At 41.7% G+C, this 19,472-nt stretch overlaps 1 protein-coding gene and 2 pseudogenes across 1 annotated transcript; all 3 read right to left on the reverse strand.

Moving 5' to 3' along the window:
* Nucleotides 1–8,458: 8,458 nt before the first annotated feature.
* On the reverse strand, nt 8,459–10,429 carry LOC127756341 (uncharacterized; annotated as a pseudogene).
* Nucleotides 10,430–11,128: 699 nt separating this feature from the next.
* Nucleotides 11,129–11,639, reverse strand: LOC127756342 (uncharacterized; annotated as a pseudogene).
* A 6,049-nt stretch (nt 11,640–17,688) lies between these two features.
* Nucleotides 17,689–18,459, reverse strand: LOC127756989 (uncharacterized). The gene has a single exon (XM_052282375.1). The coding sequence runs from the start codon at nt 18,457–18,459 to the stop codon at nt 17,689–17,691; it is 771 nt and encodes a 256-aa protein (XP_052138335.1).
* Nucleotides 18,460–19,472: the final 1,013 nt, after the last annotated feature.

Below are 19,472 nucleotides of genomic sequence, written 5' to 3' on the forward strand. Positions count from 1 at the left end.
GATGAAGGGGCGGTGAAGGGCTGAGCGACACCAATGTGTGAAGGGTGAGATTGTTGAATAGTCCCACATTGGTTGTGGAAGGGAAAATGACCTAAAATATAAGTGGGGAGCCCCTCACCTCAACGGCTAGCTTTTGGGGTGGGAAATGCGCCCTTTACGATCCTACAGTGAGAACAATATCATCTTTGCTGCTATAGCTAACCTGATATTGTACATTACTTTAGCGAAACCATTCTGTACCGAATTTCTAGACAAACTTATATTTTATTAACATTTCAAATTAAATAACTTGTTGCAAAGTGAGAACATGCAAGTCTTTTTTTATTTGATCTTTGTTTAATTAATACAAGAACACATATAATTCTTGAATTTAATTTACTGCTATATAATAATATCATATTCATAAGAATGCTTCATGTTACCGACATCATGGCAAACGTTGTGCACTATTGTACTCATAAGTGCAGACTAATGACACTGGGAAAGTTTAGAAATGATTAATGTTTACTATTAATTTACCAGTCGATGTCAATGACGATTACACCGCATGCAAAAGGCCAGATAACTTCCAAATACACTCTTATAATTATAATTATGTATATACTAGAAAATATGGCCGAGCGTTGCAACGGGTGAAAGCTATTTTAATCTTATTATTGTTATACGTTTTAGTTAAGGTGAAATTCACTGTCAGAATTAGCTTGGATATATATTTTTTAGAAAATCATAAGCTACAATTAGGAGTCCTATTATCTCATATTAGCATGCGAGTTTTCTTGAAGGGATTTCTTATACGACTCCTTTGTTTCCAAGAGTGAATAAAATTAAAACATGACTCAAATACGGATCTGTATTTCCAAAAACGAACGAACTTAAAAACCGACTCATACACAGATGATGTACCAAAGTACCAGCAAAAACATCTTTAATTTTTATCATAGTAGAGATATAAGTAATTGACTACAGTTATATAAAATCTTAATTATATATATAACTATTAATAGTTTCATGAAAGTGCTACATACCATAGGACAAAAATCAGCAACAGCATACCTGCAATTTCTACTACATTATTTTAAGACCCTAGTTTCTATGAAGAAAGTCAGCTAGAAAAGCCTTTAAGGAATGAACACTACTGGTCTAAGGCAGCAAGTTGTCCTTCATGTCTGCACTATGCAGTTGTGTAGAACTAAAAATAACTCTATGATTAAAATTCTCAGCCAAATTAAACAGAGAAACATAACACTTTCAATAATTTGTGGTAGATACATGGGATATAGAGGCTATCAGATAATGACAGAAACAGAATCACTCAGCTAGCAGCCTAGCATGTCAATCTGCATGCTCCTACAGGTTTATATATATCATAATTCATCACCTTGTGTGTGTATCCTCATATGGATATCGAGGTTGGATTTGGATATAGAGACCAGATTTCTATCTATTATAAAAAAAACCATAACTAGGGGTGGCGTTATAGTTACCCTGACTTTTTTTAAAAGTTTACAGGCAACCTCGTAATGCTACACACGCGATTTTCTCTGCCTTGGTTATTGTTTGACCAACTAATAGCAGATGTGCAGGCTGCTGAGCCGTTCGTATATATGATTATTAATTTCATTGTGTGCATGGTGTTCCATTATTCTGACTGGTGCCTTGCCATGACTGGCACCATATATAGCAATAGCCCTGATTGAATAGCTTGGGAACTCTCTTGTAGGAGATGAAGATCTTCTGTGATGGTTTACCTAGATTCTGTTGTGCAACAGACTGAATTTTATTGCTTTTTACCCCTTGTTTAATTCCTTTAGTTACTTCTTTTTGGCTGCGTGCCAAGAAATTTCTTAATTTGGCTGTTCCCTGCTATATATTTTGATGATGACATCCACATACAGTAACCTTTATCAATGAATTTAGTATGAACTATATGAACAAGCCGATTTCCATGGTTCTAAGTTGAAATTGTTTCTGTGTGGATAATGTGGCTTTAGATCACAGGTGTATGCACATAAATAATGTTATGCAAATTCTATTTGATTCATATACATATCTGAAATGGTCTAATATACTTTCATTTTGCTACATCAATTTCACTTTTGCTACATAATTCATTGACTACAGTTATAAAAGCTTAATTATATAACAATAATTTCATGGCAGTGCTACGTGCCAAAAGAAATCAGCAACAGTTGCAGTTTCTACTACTTTTTTTAAGACCCCAGTTTCTACCAAGAATTAAAGTCATCTAGAAATGTCAAGGAAACACTAATGGTCTAAGGAAGCAACTTGTCCTTCATGTCTGCACTGTGCACTTGTATAAAACTAAAAATAACTCCGACTGAAATTCTCAGCCAAATTGAACACAGAAACAGAACATTTCCATTAATTTGTTGTAGATACATGGGATATTAGAAGCTAGCAGATGATGACAGAAATAGAATAATCACTCAGCTAGCATCTCAATCTGGATGATCCTATAGGTTTATATATCATAACTAACCACCATGTGTGTATATCCGAATACGGATATAGAGACCGGATTTCTATCCATTATCTAAACAAACATAACTCATCACCTAGGGGTAGCATTCTGGTTACCCTGATTTTTTTAAAAATAGTTTACAGGCCAACCTCATAATGTTACACGCGTGATTTTCTCTGCACCGGTTATTGTTTGACCATCCAATATGTACCAGCCATGCGGGCAGCCGAGCCATTCGTATATATGGTTATTAATTTAAGTGTGTGCAAGGTGTTCCATTCTGATCGGCACCGCAGCATGACCGGCGCCATAGAAGTGGCCCTGATTCAATAGCTTGGGAACTCTTGTAGGAGATGAAGATCTTCTTTGATGGTTTACCTAGATTCTATTGTGCAACAGATTGGATTTAGATCCTTTTACCCCTTGTTTAATTGCTCAATATTCAGTCCAGGTTTGGGTCTGTTCTCAGTCCAAGAAGTAGTAGTGGTATATTTGTATTTTGGATCATTTCTTTAATTGTCATAGGGAGGATGATTTTGGGGGAAACTGCAATATTTGTAGACACAATGTTTTAAGCTTTAATACAAAGCAATGCTTATGGAAATCCGATGCCTATAGAGAGATTTGTCTTTTGAAGGTTGGTTGTTCTACGGACGGGCGGAATTCCAATTGTGTTTTTCAGATTGGATTCTCGTGGTGAATATATATATATATACATATACATATGTATATATACACATATACATATGTATTACATATACATATGTGTATATACATACATACATACATACATACATATATATATATATATATACACATACATATATATATACACATACATATATATATATATATACATACATATATATATATACATACATATACATATATATATATATATGTCATATATATATATATATATATATATATATATATATATATATATATATATATATATATATATAGCAGATCTGGGTGTTGTGCTAAAGTGATATTAGTTTGCAAACTTAGTGTAGCAAATCATGGATTAATAGTTAGATAATTGAGCAATGGTAACATTCCAAGAGAAATTGGGTTTAAATGATAACAGGGCAAAACATAAAGAAAAGACAAACCAGAAAATTTGAGTAACGGCAAAATTAATATAGAATCGGGAAGACATTTTCTCTCTTCTTCTTCATTCCTTGCTGATAGTTGCTTGTATCCCCTAGTCCTATTCTTGTTGCTACCACCAAACTTTGAGTTGTAACTAGCAATTGCATCTCTAGTCCACATACAACTCCTTTAATTTGTACTGGAACTTGTCTCTTGTTAAGTCGGTGCATTGGGCCGTTAACACATTCATGAACTCTCCTTACTACTCTTGATGACCAATGAGGCACATGATCTAGCAGAAGTGGAAGTGACGGACATTAATTGGGACCATCGTCATTGATGCGTCACTAGCAAATAGCTCACCAACTGTGGTTTTCTGTGTCATGGTGAGGCTAATGGCATGTTGATGTACTTCTGCATCAAGCTCGGTGCCAAACGTCGTCTAGGGAAACATTTACACTTGCAACATTGAAGATGACATGGATGGCAGGTGGCCAGCATTCAGTGGCAGACTGTCCATGCTGAGAAGGGATCATGAGATGCCTAGGGAGAGTGGCTGGATATACTCTATTAAACTTAATTCGAAAACGTAAAGCGGAAGTAAGTTGGATAGTCCGAACTAAGTATTGGATGTTTCGATATTTATAAGATTGTTCGATCGACGGTAGGACACTCCATACTCTGATCAGCGGTCCTCTGTACCGGACAGTCTGTGTAAAACGCATAAAATCTAGGTGGTAACTTATGTGATCTGCCAGTATAAAGTTTTTATCCAGCCAATTTTACTCCAAACTCCTTACGACCCGTATAAAACAGTTTTCGCAAGCGGGTGTCTTTCTTTCACCGCCCATGAAATCGTTCTTCACCGGGAAGGGGAGAAATTTACACCTGCGGAAAAAGCGATTTCTGCAGGCCTGCAACCCCCTTGATTGCAGGCAGGTTGTAGGCGGAACGGAAATTAAAACGCCTGATACGCCAAAAACACAATTATCTGTCCCAACGTTGCAATACTCCTGTACACGATTATGTTTCCAGACCATTACAAACCCATGTGGCTATACTAGGTCCATCGGTATATATCATAGCAATGCTTATTTTTCATGGCCTTTGCTGCCAGTGGCGAATTAAAACAAAAATTACCTGGTGTCCCATATAATATAATGTTGTATATATATAATGAACTAATACTCCAATAATCAGGCTCTACCACTGAGAATGCATGTTTAACTAGCACTAGGAGAGATATGATCTTTAGTACCGGTTCTCAACCCCTATTAATTCCGGTTGTAGCAACCGAGACTAAAGTTCTTGATTTTTAGTACCAATTCAACCCCTATTAATTCCGGTTGTAGCAACCGAGACTAAAGTTTTTGATTTTTAGTACCAGTTGAAGGAACCGGTACTAAAGATATATACTAAATCAAAAAATATGTGGAATGTGGGATTTGAACTTAAGATCTGTCACCTCAGCCCTCATGTGCGTTACCATCCCACCTACTACACACATCTGACTTGGATAGAGATGCTTTCTTTTTGAACTAACCTTGAAGACATCTTTAGCACCGGTTGGTAACACCAAATGGGACTAAATCTTTACAATACCGCACAAGTTTGGCATCCACAATATCTACCTATCTCCCATGTTGGCCCTCTGTAGCAAGAAGTTCCCTCAGCTCTCATGGCAGAATGGGTGTACAAAGATAATGTCAGAACTATATCCGTTGAAGTTAGACTCAGACAATGATGTTAAATGCAATATGTCGATTCTGGAAATTGGAGATAAATTTATGAGGGAACGCAAGACCTAAGAACTAATGGTGACACAGAAAGAATTTTACAGAAGGAATTTTTATATAGGGCTAGGCCTTCACGAGGAGGTAATACCCTACATCATGTTTCTAGATTGGATTATTGCTTATATCTAGGGTTGACAACACGGCAGGAGTATGCGCGTGTATAGCTAACCCTTACATGAGATATCCGGATCCCTTTATATAGACATAAGGAACCAGGTTACAAGGATTTGGTTTAACAAGCTTAGTCGGATCACTTGCCATCCATACATGCTAGATACTCAGGATGGAGATTTATATCTTATCTTCCCATCATCTTGGATTACAAGTTAACTCTCTATACCCGGGTACACAAACCCACTGCTTTGGCCCAATCGGCTTGGCCCATCATGGTGGTACTCAGTCCCGTGTATTTCACACAGTCCATTTGATAAATTCGTTTAAACTCTAGAGTACTATTTTAAAATGTTTGAGTTATCATTGAATTATATATATAGGTTTAATAACCCATTTTATTTATTAATAATGTAGTCGTATTGCTTACAATATGTTTTCCGCATGCTAATGCAGTAATGCTACCTTGTCAAATTATCATGTTAAATTTTTTAGATAAAGTCTATGTCATGTGTTTATGTTTATTCTTTAGATAGTGGCAAAAAAGTGTCTCTCCAATTAATGTTTTTTTGTTTAGATAATGGAAATGTGTGTATCATATTTGTCTTTTAAGATAATAGGGAAAAGTGTATATCCTATTAAAGTGTTTTGCTTATATAATGGGAAAATGTATCTCATGTTTATGTGCATACACATCTTTAATTATTTATAGCTTAAGAAGCACTCTTCTCATAACCCTCCTAGAAAGCATTGTTATTTGCCCACCGATTTTATCCAATCAATTTCAAAGTCAAGATAATTGTAAAGCTATACATTAAGCAAGTATTCAACAAACAAGCCTCCAGCTACGGCATGGCCTCCAGCTAGGCCCCTCTTCCTCGGCCTCCTCCATGGTGACCGAGCTGCTCCGCCAAGCCTAGGAGGCAATGTATGCAGGCTCTCCACAGCCACCGCACGCATGGCCTCCTCCTCGGCTCGGTTGAGCTCCTCAAGCAGCGAGACAGCGGCAGCGAGATGGGCATGGTCACGATGGTACTCCCCTGTACATCATGTCATCTGCGGGTGTGAGCCCACATCAAGTGTTAAGCTGCACTGGTAGGACTGGCTAACGGCTGCCACTACGACAAAAGCAATGGAAAAGGACGTTTACCTAGAGATGGGATTTTTGTCGTCTCTGTATTTGGAACCCACCCGAGAACGAAGTCGTTTTGAGAGACGTTCTAAATAACGTCTTAGATTGGAGTGTGTTACTCTTTTGTGGCATTATGTTGATGGCAATATTACAGTACGATGTTATCGTACGATATATGTATATGTGACACGCCTCAATTATTCATAACGACACATCATGAGACACAGGGATAGTCGTAGAGACGTTATTGGATCCATCAATAAAAGTGTCTCAACCAATGTAGAGATGCTATTTTGATGTCTCAAATCTGCTAGAGATGCTTTACAAAATGACTACAATTTTGAGACGGTCTCAACGGAGACGCTTCCGAGACGCTTTGAAGAAACGACTCTGTATATGTGCAAGGACGGTATAAAGCGTCTCTAGGACCTAAATAAGATGTCTTTAAATGCATGTTTTCTTGTAGTGTGCTAGGGTTTTGGAGATAAGATGTCTTTAAATGCATGTTTTCTTGTAGTGTGCTAGGGTTTTGGAGAGTGGGGAATGGAGAAGCAAGTGGGTGCATGTTTGTAGAAATGGAAAGAAGCGCGAGCTATATAGGATTTTGTGTTGTTTCAATTTAATGTTTGGTCTCAACGGTCTCCTCCATGGCTTGGGGACTACGAGGAAATTTGTATCTCGCATATTTGTGTTTTTTGTTTAGATAATGAAAATGTGTATCTCATATTTATGTTTTTAAAGATAATTGGAAAAGTGTATCTCCTATATATTTGTTTTGTTTAGATAATTGGAAACTGTATGTCCTGTTTATGTATATATACATTATTATTTAAAGTGTATGAAGCACTTTTCTGAATAACCATTCAATAAATGATTGTTATTTTACCACTGATATTGTCCAATCAATTTCGAAGTTAGGATAATTACAAAGTGACACACCTTCAACAAGTAATTGAAAAAAAACATTAATACAAGGACATGGTCTAAAAATTAATTTTGATAAATATTTTTATTACAATATATATAGAAATATCAATAAATATATGATTTTATTGAAATATTTTTAAGACTAATATATACATATAGTTTCCATATACTAAGACAAATATTTTAGATGTTATTTATAGTCAAAGTTTTTAAAGTTTAACATTAGCATCGTCCTTTTATTATCAACCCGGTGGGAATATTGGACATCTCTAACTAAGGCAAAAAAAAAATAAAAAAGGCTATACACATCAGTCTTCTTAACAAAGCCTTCAAGGAAGGATTTTTATGAGTAAATTTCACAAAACTACAAATACTTTGGTTAAATTATCACAAAACTACAGATTTAAGGAGATGTTTCATAAAACTACATATTTAACACTAAAATTCTCAGATAACTACATATTTAAGGTGGAGTATCGCAGAACTACAGATTTAGTAACAAAGTTATCACAAAACTACAGATATTGGAGTTTAAATCCTTAGCACTAGTGTTATATTTGAGTTATAAACGTCTAAGTTTTATGATTGAATTAACACTAAACCTGTAATTTTGTGATAATTTTGTTACTAAATCTGTAGTTTTGCGATATTCTATCTTAAATCTGTAGTTCTCTGAGAAATTTAGTGCTAAATCTGTAGTTTTGTGATACATCTTCTTAAATCTGTAGTTTTGTGATAATTTAACCAAAGTATCTGTAGTTTTATGAAATTTACTCGATTTTTATTATTCCATTTCTATCAACATACAGCAGCTCATACATTTCAAAGTCTAAGATAAAGGCAAATTAAGCAACAACAAGCGAAGTAATTGAAACATTTTGTTGATACTGCATTGTCCGAGTCCAGACGAGTGCGCTATGGCATGTATTCATGGAGCACGCTCACGGTCTTCTCAAAGCAGTCGCCTCCGTCAAGTATGACCTGCACGTCGTCGTGCTAGCTGCCGGCGACGTTAGGGATAGCGTGGACCGCGGCATCCACAGAGTACTCATCGCGTTGCTTGGCCACCATGAGGCTCCAGTTGAGGGCGAGGAAGGACGGCACCATCCTGCCCAATGCCATCTCAAGCTCGGCCTCCCTCTCGTGCGCACGCTCGAGCCGCGGGAGCGGCGAGTTTAACACGGCGACAGCGCAAGCAAGGCTCTTGTGGTTGGTCACCAGGGCGCACACCATGGCCACGATCTGGACGGCGATCTGCCGTTTGGCGAGCTGCAAGGCAGCCAGCTGGGCCCTTTTGGCTTCGAAGGCGAGGTGGAGGTCGGTGATGACGTCGTTGACCGACGTCACCTCTTCTATGGCGGCATCCTGTAGCTCGATGCGCTTCACCCACAAGTGACGGGCTCCAATTTCGAGACGCCTGTGAAGATGGCTAAGGCTGCATCATTGATCATGGACCATCTGTGAAGACATATTTTGTAGACGGTTTTGTGCAGAAATCATCCCATTTTCTCAAGCAGTTATCTTTATGAAATGGCAGGGATCGCATTTTATGTACTAGTGAAAATGTGTGATGTTTGCATGCATACATGTCATCTTCAATGTGGTAGATTTTGTGTACATCAATCATGGATTGGTGAGAGTGACAAATTGCAAAATTCTTTCTTTGATGCTATGGAAAGAAATACTGAATATCAAATAAGCAAACAACAAAAAAAATACGTGTCTGATTCAAAGGCAAGCCGAGGATCGGAGGAGCATCTCGGCAGCTGACTGCTGATCAACTGCATGCTTCTATTTGATTTTTGCGAAGAAAATGACAAGGATGAATGCGAAACACACTTTCCCTCAAAAAATGGGAAACACACTTTCTGGTCGCAGTGGCAGCATAGGAAACGGAAGCAGAATAGAAGGAGACAAAAGGACGTAGATGTTCTCCAGGTAGAAATTAAATAATAATTAAGACCCAAAACTTAAATTGGAATGGAACAAAATAGCTCGAGCTTAGCTTTTTTTCATTTTTGCGATGCAAAACCCCACTTGCTCAACCCCTCTTCATTCCCCATTCCCTCCCCCCCCCCCCCCCCTCACAAACCCTAGCCAGCCGGTCTCCCCTCCCAACTGCCACCACCACCCCCTGAATCATATAATCGCTGGCAGCTGCATGCAAGGTATGTGTTAACACCCAAATTTGGCAATAAAGATGGAAAATAGGGAAACACGGCCAGATTTGGAAGAGATCCGAACTTGCCATGTAGGGCCGGTTTGACCAGTAACATGTAGCCGGTCAAACCGACAGAGTCCGATTCCGAGTCTAATTTGTCGGTCCGAAGTATCTTGAGTCCTAATTGATCTCTGAATCTAATAGGATGTGGAGAAGGCCCTTTGGAGGCAAAACCAACCCCTTTATAAGGGCTATGGCCGATTCAATTCAAACCCCGTTCACAACCCTTACACAATCAAACAAATTGTTCTTTTACATTTACCTTCAGCCATGTTTTCTACTTTATCTTCTACCTAACATTAGTCCGTCTATCCTTCTCGATTTGCACACCACGGCGACAATCTGAGCGGCGATCTGCTGCTTGGCTTGCTACGCGGCGACCAGCTACGCCCAATGGCCTTGAAGGTGAGGTGGAGGTTGGTGATGACGTTGTTCGCTGACATCACCTCGTACATGGCGGCGTTGATGGCTTCCTGAAGATCGATGCACTTCAGCCGGGTCACGTGCCGCCTGTACGCCACCAGCGCCAGGCTCCCCTTGCGGAGGAGCTCCTCCAAGCTGTTGATCGCTGAGCTTTATAGGATTTTATGTTTATTCAATTTGATGTCTGGTCCCAACCGCCACTTCCATGGCTTGGGGACCACGAGGAAATGTGTATCACACATATTTGTGTTTTTTGTTTAGATAATGAAAATGTGTATCTTGCATTTATGTTTTTAAAGATAATTGGAAAAGTGTATCTCCTATTTATCTGTTTTGTTTAGATAATTAGAAACTATATCTCCTGTTTATGTATATACATATCTTTATTTAAAGTGTATGAAGCACTTTTCTGTATAATTGTTCAATAAAGGATAGTTATTTTTCCACCGATGTTGTCCAATCAATTTCGAAGTTAAGATAATTACAAAGCGACATACCTTCAACAAGTAAGCAAAAAACAAACATTAATACAAGGACATGGTCTAAAAAATAATTTTGATCAATATTTTTATTCCAATATATATAGAAATATCAATAAATATATGATTTTATTAATTTATACACATATTCTCCATATTTCTACGACAAATATTTTAGATGTTATTTATAGTGAAAGTTTTTAAAAGGATAACAATAGCTTTGTCCTTTTATTATCAACCCAGAGGGAATATTGCAAATCTCTAACAAGGGAAAAAATAACAAACACTATACATCACTCTTCTGAACAAAGCCTTCAAGGAACGATTTTTATTATTCCATTTCCATCGACATATATCAGCTGATACATTTCAAAGTCTAATTAAGATAAATGCAAATTAAGCGATAAAAAGCGAAGTAATTAAAATATTTTGATGGTACTACATTGTCCGAGTCCAGATGCGCTACGCCATGTACTCACGGAGCACGCTCACGCTCTGCTCGAAGTGGTCCCCTCTGTCGCAGACGAGACCTGCACGTCATCATGCCAGCTGTCGGCGACGTCAGGGATGGCGTGGACCGTGGTGTCCGTGGGCTCATCATGTTGCTTAGCTACCTCGAGGTTCCAGTCGAGGGCGAGGATGGCATCATCCTGCCCAGTACCATCTCCAGCTCGACCTCCCTCTCGCGCACGCGCCCGAGCCGCGGGAGCAGCAAGGTCAGCATAGCGGCGACGCTGGTGAGGCTCTCGTGGTGGTCACCGGGGCGCACACCATTGCCATGATCTGGCTGGTGATCTGCTACTTGGCAAGCTGCGAGGAAGCCAGCTGGGCCCACTTGGCTTGGAAAGCAAGGTGGAGGTTGGTGATGACGTTGTTGACCGATGTAACCTCGTCCACGGCGGCATCGACGGCATCCTGCAGCTCGATGCATGCGCTTCAGCCGGGACACGTGCAGCCTGTACGCCGTCAGCATGGGCTCCAATTTCGAGCCGCCTGTGAAGATGGCTAAGGCTGCTCATGGTCATGGACCATCTGTGACACATTGCAAAATTCTTTCTTTGATGCTATGGTAAGAAATACAAAATATTGAATAAGCAAACTACGAAAAAAAACGTCTCAGATTCAAAGGCATGTCGAGGATCGGAGGAGCAGCTCGACAGCTGACTGCTGACCATCTGCATGCCTCTATTTGATTTTGTGGAGAAAATGACAGGGATGAATGGGAAACACAATTTCCCTAAAAAAAAGGGAAACACACTTTCCGGTCGCAGTGGCAGCATAGGAAACGGAAACAGAATAGGAGACAAAAAGTTGTAGAAGTTCTCCAGGTAGAAATATAATTAAGATCCAATAGTTAAATTGGAATGGAACAAAATAGCTCTAGCTTAGCTTCTTTCTGTTTCTACGATGCGAAACCCCACTTGCTCCTCCAACACCTCAAGCCCTCTTCATTCCCCATTTCCCCCCAAACCCTAGCCAGCCGGTCTCCCGTCCCAACTGCCACCACCACACCCTGCATCATATCATCGCCACCCCCTGCATCATATCACCAGGTGGCTGCGCGCAAGGTATGTGTTAACACTCAAATTTGGCACCAAATGTTAGAAAAACCAGACCTGAAGTCATATTGGTAACTAAATGCGGAAGAGACGCCATAGGAGATCCAAACATGATGACGACACCGAGGCACGATATTTGATAACAGAGTTCAGCCAAGGCCTACATCTCCCGGGCACTGATTACGGGCGCTCCTCCCCGATCCAGCATATTACAATGACTAACGGCTAGACGCCGCCGGCAGTCGCTCCCTCTCGCTATGCTAAGTCACCATGCGGTTACAGCAAGCACGCCCCTCTATTTATGAGAGAGCCTAGGACAGAGTCCAACTCTTACTCTAGTCCTAACACCTAGGAACTCCAAATCCTAAACTGTAACCGACTATGTACACATATTCGACACAAACTCTAACCAACTCCACCTTGGCGAATATGCCACGCCAGCCTGAGTATGTTACTTGCTTGTACCTCCGTGTACCTGGACTTGAGTTGGATCTTTTCGCTGCTCACACCGAGCCGCCCTAACAAGCCCTCTCCAGGCTTACCGTAACAAGAGACTCACACTATCCCCGTAACTTCTTCCTCTTGACTTCACCTGCAATAGTGCTCCACCTTCTCTCATATCACCACAGTCGTCTTGCCAAGCTAAATTGGATATTTTATAGCTGTCACATCATAGACTTTCCGAGGACCATGTTCAACTCCATCTACCATCTTAAATTTGATTCGATCTAATCCATGGCTAGATAACCGATGTCATCGCCAAATAGGTAAATCAAACTCACCAGACATGAAGAGAACTCTTTCTTCCTTGTCATCTTATGAACCAAGCTAATAAATCCAACATCCACACTTTTCCGCATCCATAAACTGAATTACTGATAATTTGAGAAAATTCACCATTGCCTTGAATCATCCGAAGAAATTATCACCATAGCACTTACTCTTCCTCTTCAATGACAAAGATTTCATATATCCCCATCATGCAAACCCCGCAGATCATGGACATATCATGTACTGCCAGACAGCCCGTTGACGCCCTCAACGATTTTCACCCACTATTGCCTGGGAACTCTCACTTGTCCTCCCATGACTGCCTTTACCGAGTCATACCAAAACATAGCGCATCATTGCCTTGCTAGTTGCTACATGCATCAATCTCACATATGTCATGGTTCCACAAGATTCAAGCATGTTCATAGACAAACATGCATGTCCTTCCCTGTATGCACGAGGCCACCTCAGAACAAAAGCTTGTACTGACCAAACTCCAATGCACCACGATTAATGTTCCATGCAGCCCATAGCTTTTTGACGTGCAAACTCTTTGACTCAACAAGCCAGCCAGAAGAAACAAAACTGGTCTGACTAGTACTCCGTCTTGCATCCGATCAAAGAAAAAAAAATTCCTTCTCGATTCACCAGCTTGACATTGCCTACTTAGACTACAACGGCCCCAGTAGACCATCTCACGCACAACCATGCGTCCCAATGTGTGTGCGACATCACCTCGGACAGCCACGATCTGCTCCAACTGCTTCGGCCTTGGGCACACACCGAACCATCTCTGCATTGCTTGCGCTCCGCTTGGTTCACGAATAGCTGCCCTACACAAAACAAACACTGTCTCATCCTCCGAGATCAATGCCGCTTCCACCTGGAACTGATGCCTTCTTCACCGAAGTCGGCCCGCCTCAGACCCCACAAACACCTGCACGTGACCGCACCAAGGCCGTGCTCCAGCCGCCCGGAGTTTTAATGCCACCGTTGCTGCTCCACCTCAAGCCGGCAAACCCGCTCCGACTTTCGATCAACCGCCCGTCAATCTAGCCATGAACTGAAGCCGGCAAATCACCATGCTGTCTTCCCAGCCGCCGAACGACCCAAGCGCTACGTCTAGCCATCTCCCTATCGAAAGCAGCTCACCGAAAGGCCCGGGCCACCACGCCCAGAGTGTTTGATTCCACCGATCGAGAACGCCGATTTCCTCCAGCTTCAATCAAACCCAAGCGTGCGGCCGCACGTCTCCCTGTTGAGAGTAGCTCACCGGAAAGTCCGGGCCACCAACCGAAATGTCCGATCCACCGATTGGATCGCCAATCGCTTCCGCCGCCATCAACCCGAGCACCACGTCTGGTCGTCTCCCTGTTGATTGCAGGCATCGAACGGTTCAGACCGCCGTTTGAAGTGTCCGATTCACTGATCAAATTCCGTTGATCGCCGCCATTCTCCACCTTACGTCCATGTCCCTAGACATCATGTGCGGTCGTCGCGGTGTAAAACACCTCCCTCGTACCTATACCAGAATCTCCCGTAGGCTCTGATACCACTTGTTAGAAAAACCAGCCCCGCAGTCACATCGGTAACGAAACGCGGAAGAAACGCCATAAGAGATCCAAACATGATGACGACACTAAGGCACGATATTTGATAACGAAGTTCAGGCAAGGCCTACATCTCTGGGGCACTGATTATGGGCGCTCCTACCCGATCCAGCATATTACAGCGTACCAGAGTTACAACGTATCAGCGTATCAGCATATTAGAGGTGGTTGATGACTCTGTTAACAATGAAAATCTTTAGGTTAGTCTCGTATTGGTCGGAAAAGATGCCAACAGTACCTCCAAGCTTTGGAAAGCTTCAGGCAGTAAATCCAATGATCTCATTTCTTTTAATACCGTGGTAGATCATAGATGTCATCTTCTACAACATCAAGTTTTTTCTGAGTGGTAGAATTGGCAAATTGCCAAATAATTTGTTTGAGTATGATTTGGTTCTTGCGTCTTTGATATCTTTTGAAAACCAAATCATATATATTTTTATGGATACCATATTGCATATTGATTTTGTTAATATTGCACCCTGGAGGTTTCTCGTCTTAGTAATTTGGCTTATATCAATGGCCGGTGTGTTAATTTTCTCTAATATTACCTTGAGTTGTTTTTTTTTTTTTGCAACATTGGTCCCATTAGAATATTTTACTTCTATGCCTGAGCTGAAATACTTATGTTTGTATTAGACAAAATCCAACCATGTGAAACATATCATTCTGGTGATTTATTATTGGTTGTGCAACAAGTGGGGATAAGGGTATTGGATGTTCTGATAATTATTTCAAATAGCCACTTGAGAAATCATGTTGACCAATAACGAATATTTCAAATATCCCATTTTTTTTATTAATAATGTATTTGTATTTCTTACATAATGTTTTCTACGTGCTAATGCAATAATGTTACCCTGTCAAATTATCATGTTAATTTTTTTTAGATAAAGTCTCTGTCATGTGTTTATGTTTTTTTTCAGATAGTGGCAAAAAGAATATTGCTCCTATTTATGTGTTTTTTTAGATAATTGAAATGTGTGTATCATATTTGTTTCTTAAGATAATAGGAAAAAGTGTATATCCTAGTAATGTGTTTCGTTTACTTAATGGGAAAATGTATCTCCTGTTTATGTATATACACATCTTTATTTATAGCTTATGAAGCACTCTTCTCATAACCCTTCTAGAAAGGATTGTTATTTGCCCACTGATTTTGTCCAAACATTTTCAAAGTCAAGATAATTGTAAAGCTAAATTCAACAAATATTCAACAAGCAAAACATCAATACTATCAAATCTAGACACACTAACTATGCCAAGAATTCATGGAGGATGCTTCCATCACAGATGACTTGCGCGCGTCGTCTCTCCTGTTGCCGGCCGGGCAGCTCTGGGATGGCATGAACTCGGGTATTGGTGTACTCAGGGTGCCAGAATTTGGTGCTTGGCCAAGCCTTGGGAGCAGGAACATATCATCACTACTTCTCCGCACAAACAGTGTTTGCGAATTTAGCAAAATTATTCAAAATTCAAAATTATTTTGGACCAAAATTTTGATCTTAATTGTGGATTTATCGATCACCCAAAATATTTTCAGCTTTTTGAAATTTTTAACCCAGCAAACTTAAGGAACTATATGCATGGCAATTTGCAAAATGCTATGAATTTAAGAAGCACACGAAGATTCTTAAGGAAGCCTTCTCTGCATCGAAGAAGAGATGATATGAAAATTCTTCAAGGTGGGCAGGCAGCTACGGCATGGCCTCCAACTAGGTCCTCTCCTCCTCGGCCTCCTCCATGCTGACCTTGAGCTGCTCCAGCAAGCCGAGGAGACGATGTATATATGCAGGCTCTTCACAGCCACCACAAGCAAGGCCTCCTCCTCTGCTCGGTTGAGCTGCTCAAGCTGTGAGACGGTGGCAGTGAGACGGGCATGGTCATGATTGTGCTACACTGTACATCATGTCATCTGCTGGTGCAAGCCCTCATTATGGCAGGTACAATAGCAGGCTATAAGCTAGCTGCAAACATATTTTAAAGAGATAAATAAGGAGAGAGAAGAGCAGCGGGCTACAGATTTGTAGCCAGCTGTAGCACGGACTCCAAGACGAAGTGTGTGTATAACATGTGGGACCAGGTATTAATAGTGTAATATATAACTATTGTATGAGAGAGCTATTAAATTGGCTATAGATGAATTGGAGCTAGTAGTTGGCTATACTATTAAACTTGCTCTTAGGAGTCGAGTTCCTAGGGTTTGGGGGACTGGGGAATGGAGAAGACAGTGGGTGCATGCATGGTTGTAGAAATGGAAAGAAGCGTGAGCTTTAGAGGATTTGGTGTTTATTCAATTTGATGTTTGGTCTCAACAGCCACTTTCATGGTTTGGGGATCACGAGGAAATGTGTATCTCACATATTTGTGTTTTTTGTTTAGATAATGAAAATGTGTGTCTTGTATTTATGTTTTTACAAATAATTGGAAAACTGTATCTCCTATTTACTTGTTTTGTTTAGATAATTGGAAACTGTATCCTTGTTTATGTACATGCATTTCTTTATTTAAATTGTATGAAGCACTTTTCTGTATAATTGTACAATAAAGGATTGTTATTTTTCCACCGATGTTGTCCAATCAATTTTGAAGTTAAGATAATTACAAAGCGACACACCATCAACAAGTAATCAAAAAGCAAACATTAATTCAAGGACATGGTCTAAAAAATAATTTTTGATCAATATTTTTATTACAATATATATAGAAATAACAATAAATATATGATTTTATTGAAATACATTTTAAGACTAATCTATACATATACATATAGTCTCTATATTTCTAAGATAAATATTATAGATGTTATTTATAGTTAATGTTTCTAAAGTTTAACAATAACATGTTATTTAAAAGGACAACTATTATCAACCTGAGGTAAATATTGCACATCACTAACTAGGGGAAAAACATAAAAAGACTATACTTCGCTCATCTTAACAAAGCCGTCAAGGAAGGATTTTTCCCATTGTCACATACCAACTGATACATTTCAAAGTTTAAAAGATAACAGCAAATTAGCGACAACAAACGAAGTAAATTGAAACATTCTAATGACATTGCAATGTCCGAGAGTCCAGGCGTGCTACGCCATGTACTCACGGAGCACGCTCGCGCTCTCCTCGAAGCGGTCGCCTCCGTCGTGGACGACCTGCACGTCGTCGCGCCAGCTGCCGGCGACGTCGGGGATGGCCTCGACCGCGGCGTCCGCGGCCTCGACGCGTTGCTTGGCCACCTCGAGGTTCCAGTTGAGGGTGGCGAAGGACGGCACCATCCTGGCCAGCGCCATCTCCAGCTCGTTCTCGCTCTCGCGCGCGCTCCCGAGCCGCGGGATCAGCGAGGAGAGCGCGGCGGCGGCGCGGGAGAGGCTCTCGTGGGTGTCCGCCGGAGCGCACACCACGGCGACGATCTCGGCGGCGATCTGCCGCTTGGCTTGCACCGCGGCGTCCAGCTGCGCCCTCTTGGCCTCGAACTCGAGGCGGAGGTTGGTGATGACGTCGTTCACCGACATCACCTCGTCCATGGCGGCGTCCACGGCATCCTGAAGCTCGATGCGCCTCACCCGTGTCACGTACCGCCCGTACGCCGCCAGCGCCGGGCTCCCCTTGCGGAGGAGCTCCTCCAGGGTGTCGATCGCCGACACGACCACCTCGGGGACGCCGGCGAGCAGGAAGGGCTCGGGGCGGAGGCGGAACAGGTCGGCGTCGGCGTTGGCGGCGGCGGCGATCTGCACGTCGCAGGCGAGGTGGTAGCACTTCCCCTCGAGCCGCTCCACGAGATCCCGCAGGTAAGCCACCGTCGCCGGGTCGACCGCCGCCGCGTCCAGGCGAATCACGGGTGAAGCTGGCGCCGCCATGGATCGTATCGTCGGAGATCGCGAGATCGAGACTAGAGTTCGAGACAACAGCCTAGCTAGAGCTTGAAGCAAGAAATCAGCAAGATCGGATGGAGTAAATCGATCACTTATTCACTTCCAAAGAAAAATCGAAGCCGATCGAGATGAGAGGACGACGTACCTAGGTCGTCGCCGGCGGCCGGAGGTGCAGAAGGGAGAAGCTAGCGGCGTCGGCGGCGGCGGCGGAAGGACGAGATGCATGCGGGGCTAGGGTTTGGGGAATGGGGAATGGAGTGGTGTGGGGAGGAGGGAATTTAAAGCGGGGAGGACACGGAAAGCGAGGGGTGTGTCAGAGATGATCGATGCCAGCTCAGTAGCGCGGCGCGCGCGCGCGGGCGGGATTTTTCACGTTTTGGTCGGTTTTCGCTTTCCATCATCGTAGGTCAGCCGTACGATCTTGCGTTGCGATTCGTGCTACACTGCGTGCAGAGGTCGTCGTCTTCTACCTCTCCTCTCTTCTTCAGTTTTTCTTCGATCTTCTATCTATCTCCATCGATCGATCTCTGCCTCCAATTCTCGAGCGTTACCACTGCACCAGGCTGGCAACGTTACTCCGGTTTCGATCCAGCTATCTCCGTTACCATCACATGTCGTCGCCGCCGCCGTGGCCGGCCGGTGGCGGCGGGATGGCCGGAAACGGTGGAATTGATGGGACGGGGGGATGACGACGCAAGTCCGGCGGCCGGCCGGCTATCAGCTGAGCTCGATCGATCTCTGATCGATCATGTTCAATTGCACTTGTGTGTCTGTCTGTTCGTACGTTTTACACTTTTACTTTACTCTCTCTCTCTCTCAGTTGCAGGAAATAATCGTGTACTTTTCTCTGGTTTGGGGCCGGGTTAAAAATTAGAGAATGATAATTAATAATAAGGTTTTCTCTGTGCTTTAATCTCTTTCATCTTTTCAAATTAATATGATATGCTTCATCTTTCTGTAGAATATGAGGCGAGGTATAATACACAAGATCAAAGAAC

This window comes from Oryza glaberrima, chromosome 12, assembly GCF_000147395.1.
Source record: "Oryza glaberrima chromosome 12, OglaRS2, whole genome shotgun sequence".
Lineage (NCBI taxonomy): Eukaryota > Viridiplantae > Streptophyta > Magnoliopsida > Poales > Poaceae > Oryza > Oryza glaberrima.

What these genes read in the sequence shown, in the direction of transcription:
- LOC127756989 (XM_052282375.1), bottom strand. Translation starts at nt 18,459, where the DNA reads ATGGCGGCGCCAGCTTCACCCGTGATTCGCCTGGACGCGGCGGCGGTC.